The following is a 13,109-nucleotide window of genomic DNA, read 5'->3' as shown; positions in this document are numbered from 1 at the left end:
TCTCTATGCCAATAAAGATGACGGATTGCATAAAATCATTATTTACTATTATTATTGTTGTTGCCATGTCGATTTTCCTCCTCGGTCCTTTTATTGCTTTATCTGTCTTTCGAGCTTGTTTAAGCAACCCAACCGTGTGCAAAATTTGCAAAATAATTAAATAACCAAAACCCTGGGGGGCATCTGCAATCTTGGTACGGATTTGACCCCCACCCACAAAAAAACCGGCAAGGGAAGCATTTCGGCCAGAAAAGAAACCAATCAGTTTGGAGTATTGTTTTTTTTTTTAAGGCAGAATTTCCATTTTGGGGAGAGAGAAGGTAAAATAACAACCTGGCAGTGCTTTTGCAATTCGCAAAAAGGAAGCGTGTCCGTTTCTTCCTCCAGGATGTCAGGATCAGAACTCGCCTCCCTCTCGCCCATGAGGTTCGGAAGGAGGGAGAAGCGGTCCTGATTCTCGTTCCGGACTCCCAAAACGCCTAGCAGTGCTCCTTTTATTTCCTTCCTCCCTGGCTGCTCCTCGGTTCCAGACCTTGTGGCAGGGAGTTCCGCAGGGGAATAACAACAGTAGCAGGGAAGTCGCTTCCTTTGACCCACCCATGGCGGGATGGGCACCGCGGCTGCGTGTGCATTTTTTGGGGGGCGGGTGGGTTTTTTGGGGGGCAGCCCCAGCCCCAGCCCTAGAGACAGGCGTGTTGGGGAAAGAGGAGCTAGATCTTCAGGCAGGCATCTTGCGGGGAGGTAGGCAAGGAGCTGCCTTTGTGCTGGCAGGCGGGAGGCAGCTCTCCCTGCAGGGACAGAAGGGGGGAGATAAATAATAAAATCACAGAGGGACCCCTGGGGGACATCTAGTCCAGCCCCCTGCAAATGGAGGCATCTTTTGCCCCAAGTGGGATTCGAACCCATGGCCCTAGGAGGCAACCTAGAGCACAGTTTCCTTTCTGCCCCACAATTTCCCCCTTTCTCTCCCCCATCTCTCTCTCTGGCAACCCCCATAGGGTCCCCATAGGGCACCCTCAGTCATATATATTAAAAGAGGGGAGAGCAGGGTTCATCAAAAGGGAGGGCGGATATAAGGGAAACATCAGAGAAAAAGGAATGAGAATAATCAATAATGCAAAAGAATTTATTTTATATATTTAAAAAGTGCATTGGAATTGCACATGGAATTTCCGAATTATTATTATTTTTAATTAAAGGGGAGGGGATAAAGCAAAAGTAAAGACTGCAGGTGGAATTTGTGGAAATTTAATTTTAAAATTAAAGGGGGGATATTAAAGCAAATAATAATAATATATGTGTAATTTCTGGAAATTTAATCTTAAAATTAAAGGGGGGGAAAGGAAAGCAAAAAAATTGTATGTGGGATTTCTGGAAATTTAATTTGAAAATTAAAGGAGGGAAATTAAAGCAAAAAAAATTGTATGTGGGATTTCTGTAACTTTAATTAAAGCAAGAAAAATTGTACGTGGAACTTCTGGAAATTTGATTTTAAAATTAAAGGAGGGAGATTAAAGCAAAAAACCCCAAACTGTATGTGGAATTTACAGTAATTTTAAAATTAAAGGGGGGGATTAAAGCAAAAACAAAAGAGGCAGGGCGAAATGACCCACCCCCCAAAGGGGACCCTTGGCTCTCCCCACACCGTCCCAAATTCATAGTGGGAGGGCCACGACCCCCAGCTAGGAGGGGATAGAGAAAGGGGGAAATGGGTGGGGTATAAATATTATTATTATTATTATTAGACAAGCACTTGCCTTATACAGCTTACAGACGACCCCGAGGAGGTTGGATTGTGCTTCACCCTGGAGTTCTTCCGTGTGGTTCTGGGGTTGGGGGGCGGAATAAGAAGGGAATCAGTGGGGCAGGCGATGGGGAGGGTTCCCCACAATCCCTCCCCTGCGGCAGAAAACTCGGGGCGCTCTGCTGAAATAGGAACGCACCCCTGGAAATCCACCCAGTTTCTTTAATTGTTGCTTTTTCAGACCTAGAGATGGAAGAGGGCACCCCAGAGGTCCTCTAGTCCAACCCCGGGCGACGCAGGAATCGCAACTCAAGGCGGCGGGTGCGAATTCTCCCCTCTTCCGCTTTTATCGCCACAAGGAGCCCACAATTCACACCCCAACCTTCCCTCACTTTTCTCACCAATTCCCCCCTTTTTATCGTCACACCAACCCTGCAAAGTAGGCGAGGGAGAGAGAGAGACTGGCCACAGCGACCTTCGAGTGAGTGGCGATTCGCACTCGGGTGTCTCCCGGGTCCGAACGCCAAAGCTAAATAAAAGGTCATCCAGCCCAACCCCTTGCAACATGGGGGTCGCGACGCAACTCTTTCTGTGGGAATTTATTATTTTTATTATTATTAAATATCTCAACAGGAATGGAAGTCAATTAGTCTGTCGCTGTCGATAAGGGACTAAAGGCCAGGACTGAAGGCAATTGGATTACTGTACTTTTCTGTGTATAAGACTAGGGTTTTTTTTTTTTAACTAAAAGATAATGTTTAAAAAGGGGGTGTAGTCTTATAAATGGGGGCAAAATCTCCCCCCATTTTCATAATTTTGAGTCCTCCCAATATTAAGATAATGTGACACACGGGAAAATATGGCAGCTAAGATTTCGGAAGCAGGAAGGAGTAAGGACTTTGCGCCCCAAAACCGAGCCCACAGGAAGTCACTCAAAATGTATAATCGGACGGGAATTGTAATCTGACATTGATAAAAAGTGGCTGTTACTGGGCTTTAATAATGGAAAATTAAATTTGCTTATTTGGAAGAAAGGGGTCGCGACAGTTATCCAAAACCAATGGACCTCCTGCCTGCAAAGGGCTTTGCTGGCTTTCGGTGCTGGATTATAAATCTGCAGGTGGAGCGAGACTCGAACTCAGGACCAGCGGGTCCAAATTTGGGCACCTCCGGCCAGGACTTACCCCATTGACAGCGATCCACGGCACGTACTTGTGGGGCGGGCGGAGGGCGTCAGTGCGCTGGGCATTCTGGTGCATGAGTTTGTTGCCCAGGTCTCCGCTCACGCAAGACGTGACGTTGGCAAGGGGGATCTCGCTGGTCGGGTACAGCTTCATGCACTGGAGAGATCAGAGGGTGGCGAGAGAATGAGGAGGAAGGAATGGATCTTTATCTGCGCCGGCCGTCGGCCATAGCAATAAAACAACAATACAATATACAAAGAAGAGAAATGAAAAGTCAATGATATAAAATACGTTTTAAGGCTTTGAATCAATAGTCAAAGAGTGGGTCTTCTTCTGATTCTAGAAACCTTGCCACCTTTGCTGTCACCTGCTCGTCTTGATCCGCCAGGAGAAGAGACCCTCCCTCCCTTCCTTCCTTCCTTCCTTCCTTCCTTCCTTCCTTTCTTTCTTTCTTTCTTTCTCTATCTCTATCTCCCTCTTTTTCTTTCTCTCTCTCTCTCTTTCACTCACTCACTCACTTTCTCTCTCTCTCTCTCTCTCTTTCACTCTCTCTCTCTCTCTCTCTCTCTCTCTCTTTCACTCACTCACTCACTCACTCACTCACTCACTTTCTCTCTCTCTCTCTCTCTCTCTCTCTCTCTCTCTCTCTCTCTCTCTCTTTCTTTCACTCACTCACTTTCTCTCTCTCTCTCTCTCTCTCTTTCTTTCACTCATTCACTCACTCACTCACTCGCTCACTCACTCACTCACTCACTCACTTTCTCTCTCTCTCTCTCTCTCTTTCCCTCCCTCCCTCCCTCCCTCCCTCCCTTTCTTCCCCAAACTTGCCCCCAAACCGGAGACCCTGCACCCCCGGGGATTTCCCATGCTGGAAGAAGCAGCCACCACCCCCAGCCCTGCGAGGCGGGTTGCCGCGGGAAGGAATTTGGGGAACGTACCGTTTCCAAGTTCTGGGTGACGTTGGCGCTCGACTCCATGCAGAAGATGAGAGGGAAGTAGCTGCCCTGGTCGCCCAGCAGGTGGATCAGGCAGGCCTGGGGGAGGAGCAGGGGGTAAGGGTTAGAGCAGGGGGGGGGGGGAGGTTTGTGCTCTGGCCAAAGCTCATAAATAATAGTATTATAATATTCTTTTTTGAAAGAAAGAAAGAAAGAAAGAAAGAAAGAAAGAAAGAAAGAAAAAAATATGCGGCTACCAAGGGGGAATAAAAAAAAACATTAAAGGAGGGACGTAAAGTCAAGAAAACAGTGATAGATAGATAGATAGATAGATAGATAGATAGATAGATAGATGATAGAGATAGATGAGATAAATTAGATAGATAGATAGATAGAAGATAGATAGATAGAAAAGAGTTCTGTGATAATTCGGAAGGTTTAACAAAAACCATTATTTTAAAAAAGGGAAAGGCTTCGTAAGATCGGCTTTTTGTTTTGTTTTGACAGCCCTAAAGAAACCCTAAGTGTTCTCCGAATACGAGGCTGAGAAATGGAAGCCTCTTCCCGCCAGGTAAGAGAGAAACCCCCGGAAACGGAGGAGACAGAGAGGTCTTGGCGTGCCAGCCCTGCAGAGGGTGTACCCACCTCCATCAAGTTGCCCAGGCATTCATCAGGACCGTGTTGGCACTCGAATTCCCACTTGGAGGGGCCTTTTTTCTCCTGCGAGAGAGGGAGAGAGAGAGGGAGACAAGACGGGTGTCAGGGAAAAGGAGTGTGGCTGGGCAGCCTCCCCACCCCTGCCCAGGGGATCGGGACCGACCTGGGCGTTCCCATAAGGGACCAGGGTGATTTCCATGGCGTCGCCCACCAAAAGCCAGGTGGGGAAGAGCTGGAAGATCAGGAAGGAGCGGCAGGCAGGGCAGAGGCTCTCGTAATAGAGGCTGACGGAGACGGGGTCAGCTTTCTTCCCGGGGGGGCCCAGCCGGGCGCAGTGCTTCTCTGCCTGCAAAAGGAAAGAGCGGTGGTGAAGATAGATAGGTAGATAGATAAATAGATAGATATGATAGATGAAAGATAGATGATAGATAGATGATAGATGAGATGATAGATAGAGAGATAGATAGATAGATGATAGATGATAGATAGATAGATAGATAGATAGATAGATAGATAGATAGAGATAGATAGATAGATAGATAGATAGATAGATAGATAGATAGATAGATAGATAGAGATAGATGATAGATAGATAGATAGATAGATAGATAGATAGATAGATAGATAGACAGATAGATAGGCAGATGATAGATAGATAGATAGATCGATAGATAGACAGATAGATAGACAGATAGATAGACAGATGATAGATAGATATAGATAGATAGATAGATGAGATGAGATGATTGATAGATGATAGATAGATAGATAGATAGATAGATAGATAGATAGACAGATAGATAGATGATAGATAGATATAGATAGATAGATGAGATGAGATGATAGATAGATGATAGATGATAGATAGATAGAGATGATAGATAGATAGATAGATAGATAGATAGATGAGATGATAGCGAGAGAGATAGATAGATAGATAGATAGATAGATAGATAGATAGATAGATGATAGATAGATAGATAGATGATAGATGAGATGATAGACAGATGATAGATAGAAAGATGATAGATAGATAGATAGATAGATAGATAGATAGATAGATAGATGATAGATAGAGATAGATAGATGATAGATGAGATGATAGAGAGATAGATAGATAGATGATAGATGATAGATAGATAGATAGATAGATAGATAGAGATAGATAGATAGATAGATAGATAGATAGATAGATAGATAGATAGATAGATAGAGATAGATGATAGATAGATAGATAGATAGATAGATAGATAGACAGATAGATAGGCAGATGATAGATAGATATAGATAGATATAGATAGATAGATAGATAGATAGAGATAGATGATAGATAGATAGATAGATAGATAGATAGATAGATAGACAGATAGATAGACAGATAGATAGACAGATGATAGATAGATATAGATAGATAGATAGATGAGATGAGATGATAGATAGATGATAGATGATAGATAGATAGATAGATAGATAGATAGACAGATAGATAGATGATAGATAGATATAGATAGATAGATGAGATGAGATGATAGATAGATGATAGATGATAGATAGATAGAGATGATAGATAGATAGATAGATAGATAGATAGATGAGATGATAGCGAGAGAGATAGATAGATAGATAGATAGATAGATAGATAGATGATAGATAGATAGATAGATGATAGATGAGATGATAGACAGATGATAGATAGAAAGATGATAGATAGATAGATAGATAGATAGATAGATAGATGATAGATGAGATGATAGATGATGATGATAGATAGACAGATATATAGACAGGAGCAGTGTACCTTCAAGAGGGCAGAACGCTTGGTGCTAAAAGAAAATACATTCATTGAAATGTTGAAATACACATTTTTTAAAAAACCAGAAGCATTTTTACTTGGTATTATAGGTCAGGACATTAATAAGCAAGATGTTAAATTGTTTTTATATGCAACAACGGCGGCAAGAGTATTGCTAACCCAGAAATGGAAACAAGAAGAAATTCCGATGAATGGCAGACTACGCAGAACTGGACAAAATGACAGGAAGGATTTGAAACCTGCGGGACCAGAGATTGACAGAAGATTGGAAGAAGTATATGAATTATTTGAAGAGCAATTGTAATCAATAAATTACGCTAGTAGGACTGCAAGAAGTTTTGTAAGGAGAAATATACAAAGTGTTACAAAGTAGAAAAAGATAGAGCTGTTGGTTATGAGTTTGAAATGTAATAGGGAAGATAAGAAATGCATACTGAGAGGTTAGACTGGAAAATTTTCAGACAGGCTTGATGGAAGTCAAAAATTTGAATAAGATGTAAAAGTATGTTTAATTACTGTTGAAAATGATATGTTTTAAAAAAACTAAAAAAAAAATTATATTAAATAAGAGAAAAAATACAGGTTACAGACGCTTAAGGTTGCGTTTTTTTGGGTTGTGGAACGCTGAAACCCGGAAGTATCGAAACGGGTTGCTTCCGGGTTTCAGCGGTCGCGTATGTGCAGAAGCACCGAATTGCAACCTGTGCGTGCACAGACGTGGGTTGCGAACGGGCACCCCGCACGGATCACGTTCGCAACCCGAGCGTCCACTGCACAGCGCGCAGATACATGCAGCAAATGTTCCGCCCAAACCCGTCGGGATGGAGGAATTAGAAAAAGGCTACAGGATGTTATTTCAAGACGCGATCGCCGCGGAAAGACTTCGTATGCACAAAGATGGAAAATATTCGGCAATACGTGCTGAATCATAGAGTCAGGAGCAGGGCCAGATTTTGGTTTGATGCGGCCCTCAGCTCCTGAAGGTAATGGGGCCCTTTCTATGTCCAGCTGTCCTTTCTCCACAATAAATTGCTGCTTTTTTGTGTTGATTTATGTGGTCATTTATGGACCGAATAGGTATCAAAAGCCATTTGCACATGTTGCCCTGCAACCAGTCCATGCAGAATGTCGGCTCCCTATATATAGAAAGGAGCGAACCAGGGATATTTGACTTGCATCCTAGGAACCTACACAACACAAAACACTCTTGCTGGATGCAGGTTTTCTTTTATTTGTTTTTTATCATATATTTTGGAAATGTACATCCAAGCTTTTTCCTTTAAATTTTTTGGAGGCCCCCAAGAGAGTGGGGCCCTAAGCTAGAACTTGTTTAGCTTATAAACCAGAGAGCCTAGGACTTGCCGATCAGAAGGTCGGCGGTTCGAATCCCCGCAATGACGGGGTGAGCTCCCGTTGCTCGGTCCCTGCTCCTGCCAACCTAGCAGTTCGAAAGCATGTCAAAGTGCAAGTAGATAAATAGGTACCACTCCAGCGGGAAGGTAAATGGCGTTTCTGTGCGCTGCTCTGGTTCGCCAGAAGCGGCTTAGTCCTGCTGGCCACATGACCCAGAAACTGTATGCCGGCTCCCTCGGCCAAGAAAGCGAGATGAGCGCCGCAACCCCAGAGTCGGCCACGACTGGACCTAATGGTCAGGGGTCCCTTTACCTTTACCTTTTTAAATCAGGCAGAAGGACAATCTCAGATCACGTCTTGTTTTATTTGGGATTTGGGATCGCTTTAATGACAATTTGCCAAGTATTCTGTACGATTCAAGCTCCTGTTCGTCATGTTCCGTTCTGTTATTTTTATTTTCCGTCCCTTCCGGCTTGCCCAGCCACTGCCCCAGGGTCCTTTCTCTTGGCAGGTTGAGATGAGCAGGTGACAGCAAAGGTTGTAAGGTTTTTTTAGCCGGGGCAATTAGAATAAGGTCCGCTATTGGACTATTGATTCAAAACCCTATACCTTGGTTTACATACACTTCAGGTTACTGACTCTGCTAACCCAGAAAGAGTACCTCTGGTTAAGAACTTTGCTTCAGGATGAGAACAGAAATCGTGCTCCGGTGGCACAGCAGCAGTGGGAGGCCCCATTAGCTAAAGTGGTGCTTCAGGTTAAGAACAGTTTCAGGTTAAGAACAGACCTCTGGAACGAATTAAGTACTTAACCCGAGGTACCACTGTACTATTGACTTTCTTTATTTTTATTCTTTTGTATATCGTATTGTTGTTTTATTGCTATGGCTGGCGGCTGGCGCAAACAAAGATTCTTTATTTATTTCTTTGGTTTGTAAGCCGCTTTGGGATTCGTTTGAACAAAAAATGGGATAGAAATAAAACCAATAAAATAAATAATGATGTCTCCCCAACTGCAACGACCTCATGCCCGGCCAGTTTCCTCCTCCATCTTTCGAGAGGGAAGTGAAAGCAGCAGAGGGCGGCTTCCGAAAAGCAAGGTGGGGCTTTCCGCGGGGAAACCCCCCCCCAAAAAAATAAGATGCTGAGAAAATGGGGGTGCTGTAAATGCAAACCTGCATTGGGCTTGGCCCAACGAGGAGACGTTTTGCCTCTGCTAGGAGCTGCCTTAACCAGAGCCTTGGTTCACCTATAGCTCAGCACTGCCAGTACTGGCCGGCAGCCACTCTCTGGAGCTACCGTCAGAGTTTGAAGCCAGGACCTTTGGCTCAGATCCTTTCAAAGCTCTCCCTGGGGGCCTTTGGGCCTCGATCTCTCAGCCTAGCCCACATCGCTTGGATGTTGTAAAGATGATATAGCGAGTGTTTGCAGGGAACCTCGGAGAACAGCAGCTCCCTTAGCCACTCCTATACGGAACCTGTTTCATGGCACGGATTAAGGGATTGGCAGTAGCTGATGAATTCTGTTTTAAATCTTCATGTCTGCCAGGCTGCCCGTTGAAGCTGATGAGAGATGGGAGTTTGGTTGCATATGAAGGGCAAGCAGTTCGAAAGCAGACCAGCGCAAGTAGATAAATAGGTACCGCTCCAGCGGGAAGGTAAACGGTGTTTCCGTGCGCTCTGGTTTCTGCCATGCGCCAGAAGCGGTTTAGTCCTGCTGGCCACACGACCCAGAAAGTTATCTCTGGACAAACGCCGGCTCCCTCGGCCTGAAAGCGAGATGAGTGCTGCAACCCCAGAGTCGCCTTGGGCTGGACTTAACCATCCAGGGGTCTTTTACCTTTTACCTTTTTCTCTTAGAATGACAATGGGGCCCACCTGAGAGGTGCCAGAACTGAGCTCTGGCTGAAAAAAGCCCTGGTGGTGATGATTCTGTGGCCCTTTGGTGATGGGAAGCTTTTGCTTCTGCACATGACTCTGCCAAAAACCATTTTAGGCTGAGACATTCCTTCATCACACTAGAATGTTCAGTTCATGAAAACATTACATCTTGACCTGTTCTTAGTGCTTGGTTGACCACATTTACAGATGAATGCTATATATTAATCACTAGTAAATAGTTAAGTCTTGCATTATCAATCACTATTTATAATTTAATAAGGAGGCTTGTCCAATTCTGTGTTCCCTTTCCCACCCTTTAATCTATTGATGATTAATGCTTATATCTTCCAGTAGCACCTTAAAGACCAACTAAGTTAGTTCTAGGTATGAGCTTTCGTGTGCATGCACACTTCGAAGTGTGCATGCACACGAAAGCTCATACCTAGAACTAACTTAGTTGGTCTTTAAGGTGCTACTGAAAGGGATTTTTTGTTTTGACTATGGCAGACCAGCACGGCTACCTATCTGTAACTAATGCTTATATGTAACCTTTGTTTTGTACTTGTGTTAACCAATCAACAACGAGCACATGTGTGGCAATGCTGTAATATTCAATAAAAGGGACTCCCCGAGACATGCTCGGGAGATGCCTCCCATATGACACTTGCCATTCGTCTGTCGTTTATTTCAACCCAACACTTTGGCTTGGTGCCCTACACGGGGACCCCCCAGTCCTGAGTCCAGGCCCCTGTCTTCACAGCGAGGTGCCCCCCAAAGCGCACAGGCAAGACCAGATAGCAACAGCTTCCTCCCACTCTTCCTTCCCCCCACTCTTAAGGTAGACTGCCTCTGTCCACGCCAGAAGTGCCAACTTGGCCCTGTGCCCGTGGGTGCCATGCAGCGTGCATGGCCCTGGCACCCAAAATTTGTGAATGTCCAGACTCTTCATGGCGAATTTTGTGGGCACCTCAGGTCTCCATTTAGGAATCCTAAGACCCCCTGCGGCAGTCGAAGGGGTGGCCAAAGGGGGCGCATCGGAATCCAGCCTCCTGCCCCCCAGTGGCCAACGGGGTGGTGCCCCCCTGGGAAGACACCCCGCGCCCCCAAGCAGGACCCGTGCGCCACAGCAGCCATTCGGAGCCACCCGTTCCTCCGAGTCCCGGGAAGGGGGTCGCACAAAGCCCCCGTCGCCCCTGCTAGCCCCCCTTCCTCCCTCGAAGCCCCCACCCCACCCGCAACGTGGGTGGCCACCCCTCCCCCATCCCTTTGGCAACTCGCCTGCGCGCAAAAAGTTTGCGCTCCTCCTGGCCACCTTCGCTTTCCCTTTCCTCACCTTGCAAGCCTGCGCGATCTCGCTGGAGCCGCACCACTGGTGCGGGGGGTAGTGGCAAGGGGCGCCCCCCAGGGCGATGCCCCCCAGCCAGCAGAAAGCGGCGATGGACAGGAGCCAGCCGGGAGCCATGGCGAGGAGAGGTGCCGGGCGGTGCGCAACGGCGAGGCGGAGTGCGCACGGCGGGGGCGAGACGGGCTGCTCTTAAAACCCCCCCTTGCCGGCTCCGCCCTTCCCTCCTCTTCCTCCTCGCAACCCGTTCGTCTTCTTCTGCTGCGGTTTTGTGTGTGTGTGACTCAGGCGGCCCCTGACTTGCTCCAGAGGAGGAGAAGGAGGAGCCGGATTTTTGGGAGGCCCCAGACCGGGAGATTTAGGGGAAAGACCACTTTGCGCGCGCCTGTTTCAAAGCAACAACCAGCAAACGGTTTGGGGGCTTCCAGATGTTGCAGACCTTCCAATTGTCCCTATTTTCCAGGGGAAATACCGCGTCCATGGAAGACACGAGTCTTGCTACGAGTGATCGCCAAAGAAAGAAAATATTTTCGAGGGATTTGCAGGGGGGGGGAATAGGTCGTCCCCCCACAAATAAAATACAATTAACCAAACATTTTCCAGTAAGCATTCCCTTTAAAGACGTCCCTCAAACCCTTTCATGGTTACTTTTTGCTGCTGCATATTACAACTAATCTATAGCTGGTTTTCTCAGCTTCATTCTCAAAGTAACTTTTTTTACTGCTGAACTTACTCCCAGCCTGCTAGCGTGCTAATATGTTTACAATACTTTTTTTTTTTTTTAATCTGTTTTGCAATCCTCTTTGAAGGTGTCGGTTTCTGATTTGATGCCGGAAAGTCCCGCTTTCCCTTAGAACGTCCCTATTTTCAGGGGAGAAACGTTGGAGGGGATGGGAAGTTCCTGGAGAGTGGTGGTGGGGGGTGTCAACTTGAATAGAAATAAGCCCCACCTCGCATAATCGATGGCATGAGGTGTCATGCACACGCTATTTAAATGGCAATGCGCACCAGTGTTCTATTGGACGGGCGAGGTCCCTAGGATTTGGCTCCTCTGGGGACCCCAACCCCCCAGTTCAGATTGGACAGTGGACTGCCTGACAAGGAGGCGGGGGGGGGTCACCTCAGGTCCCAGCATGCCTGCAAGAATTTAAAACGACCCAGATATTTGCCACCTACCAGGGGAAATTGTGCAAGCCCCCAGGCAGCGCCGATCTGCTGACACAAGCTGTTGAGCAACTTTTGCGCTTGACAACAAAAGGTTGGACTTTGGAACTGGCAGCTGACACGAAAGGGAGAGAGATAAGGCGCCAGTTTCCGCTTGGGAGTTTGCATGTCACAAAAACCAAAACAAAATAAAAAAATTCCTTCCAGTAGCACCTTAAAGACCAACTAAGTTAGTTCTTAATTGGTCTTTAAGGTGCTACTGGAAGGAATTTTTTTATTTTGTTTTGACTATGGCAGACCAACACGACTACCTATCTGTAACAAAAACCAAAAAAAACCCAGATCCTCAGCTCTTCAAACTGGGCATGGGCGTAGCGGGGGGTGGGCAGGGGGAAAGATCACGAATATTATTGAAAAGCGTTTAAATATATCTGAGTCCTCATGTCCTCTTCTTTACAGGGTTTCCCAAGAAACTTTGGTTTCCTAAAAGAAAAGCACAACAACTTTGATTTCCTAAAAAGAGAGCTTCTTATAGGAATTCTAAGGTCTTATGTAGAATAAATGTTCACAAATGTACAAGGCAAACACATAAGCATATAAACCACGTGTACAGGTGAGCCATCCTGAAGCCATTTGGACTCTCCCAAATTGACCTCAAATATTTCTCTGCAAAGAGGAAGGAAATGGGAAAAGCTTTCCAATTGTCTTTGGACTGTAGGGGCTTACACCTCCCTTTGCAAATACAGTCTGGCAAATATCTGTTAAGCTGATATCATGATGTGTAAGAGATTTGGGAACTAAGGATTTATCTCTAAGTTTATGGCCAGGCTACCCAGAAAAGGTAATTAGATAAGGCAGGCATGTCCAACAGGTAGATTGAGAGCTACTGGTAGATCGCAGGGGGTGTCCCAGTATGAAGTTTAGTGGGTAGATCAAAGCCGGTCTTTTGATACTGTGAGTAGATCGCACTCTCTTGGGAGTTGGATGGGCCTGAGATAAGGCGTTATCAGGGACTAAGACCTTAGAATTTCTGTAACA

At 45.8% G+C, this 13,109-nt stretch overlaps 1 protein-coding gene across 1 annotated transcript; it reads right to left on the bottom strand.

Moving 5' to 3' along the window:
* Positions 1-274: 274 nt before the first annotated feature.
* Positions 275-11,172, bottom strand: IFI30 (IFI30 lysosomal thiol reductase). The gene is made up of 7 exons (XM_081846419.1): positions 10,899-11,172; positions 4,684-4,866; positions 4,509-4,583; positions 3,867-3,962; positions 2,929-3,084; positions 1,754-1,826; positions 275-784 (listed from the first exon to the last, which is right to left on the bottom strand). Exons 1-7 carry the CDS (start codon positions 11,025-11,027, stop codon positions 711-713), a joined length of 786 nt encoding a protein of 261 aa, XP_081702545.1. The 5' UTR covers positions 11,028-11,172; the 3' UTR covers positions 275-710.
* Positions 11,173-13,109: the final 1,937 nt, after the last annotated feature.

This window comes from Podarcis erhardii, assembly GCF_964252035.2.
Source record: "Podarcis erhardii genome assembly, chromosome: 18".
In the NCBI taxonomy this organism is placed as follows: Eukaryota; Metazoa; Chordata; class Lepidosauria; order Squamata; family Lacertidae; genus Podarcis; species Podarcis erhardii.
Note: the sequence above shows the minus strand (reverse complement) of the source record. Positions and strands in the feature narration are given on the sequence as shown.

Coding starts and splice junctions, on each gene's coding strand:
- IFI30 (XM_081846419.1), bottom strand. CDS start 11,027: ATGGCTCCCGGCTGGCTCCTGTCCATCGCCGCTTTCTGCTGGCTGGGG. Junction 4,584..4,683: donor TCCCTTATGGGAACGCCCAG/GTCGGTCCCGAT, acceptor CCTCTCTCGCAG/GAGAAAAAAGGCCCCTCCAA. Junction 3,085..3,866: donor TCACCCAGAACTTGGAAACG/GTACGTTCCCCA, acceptor TGATCTCTCCAG/TGCATGAAGCTGTACCCGAC.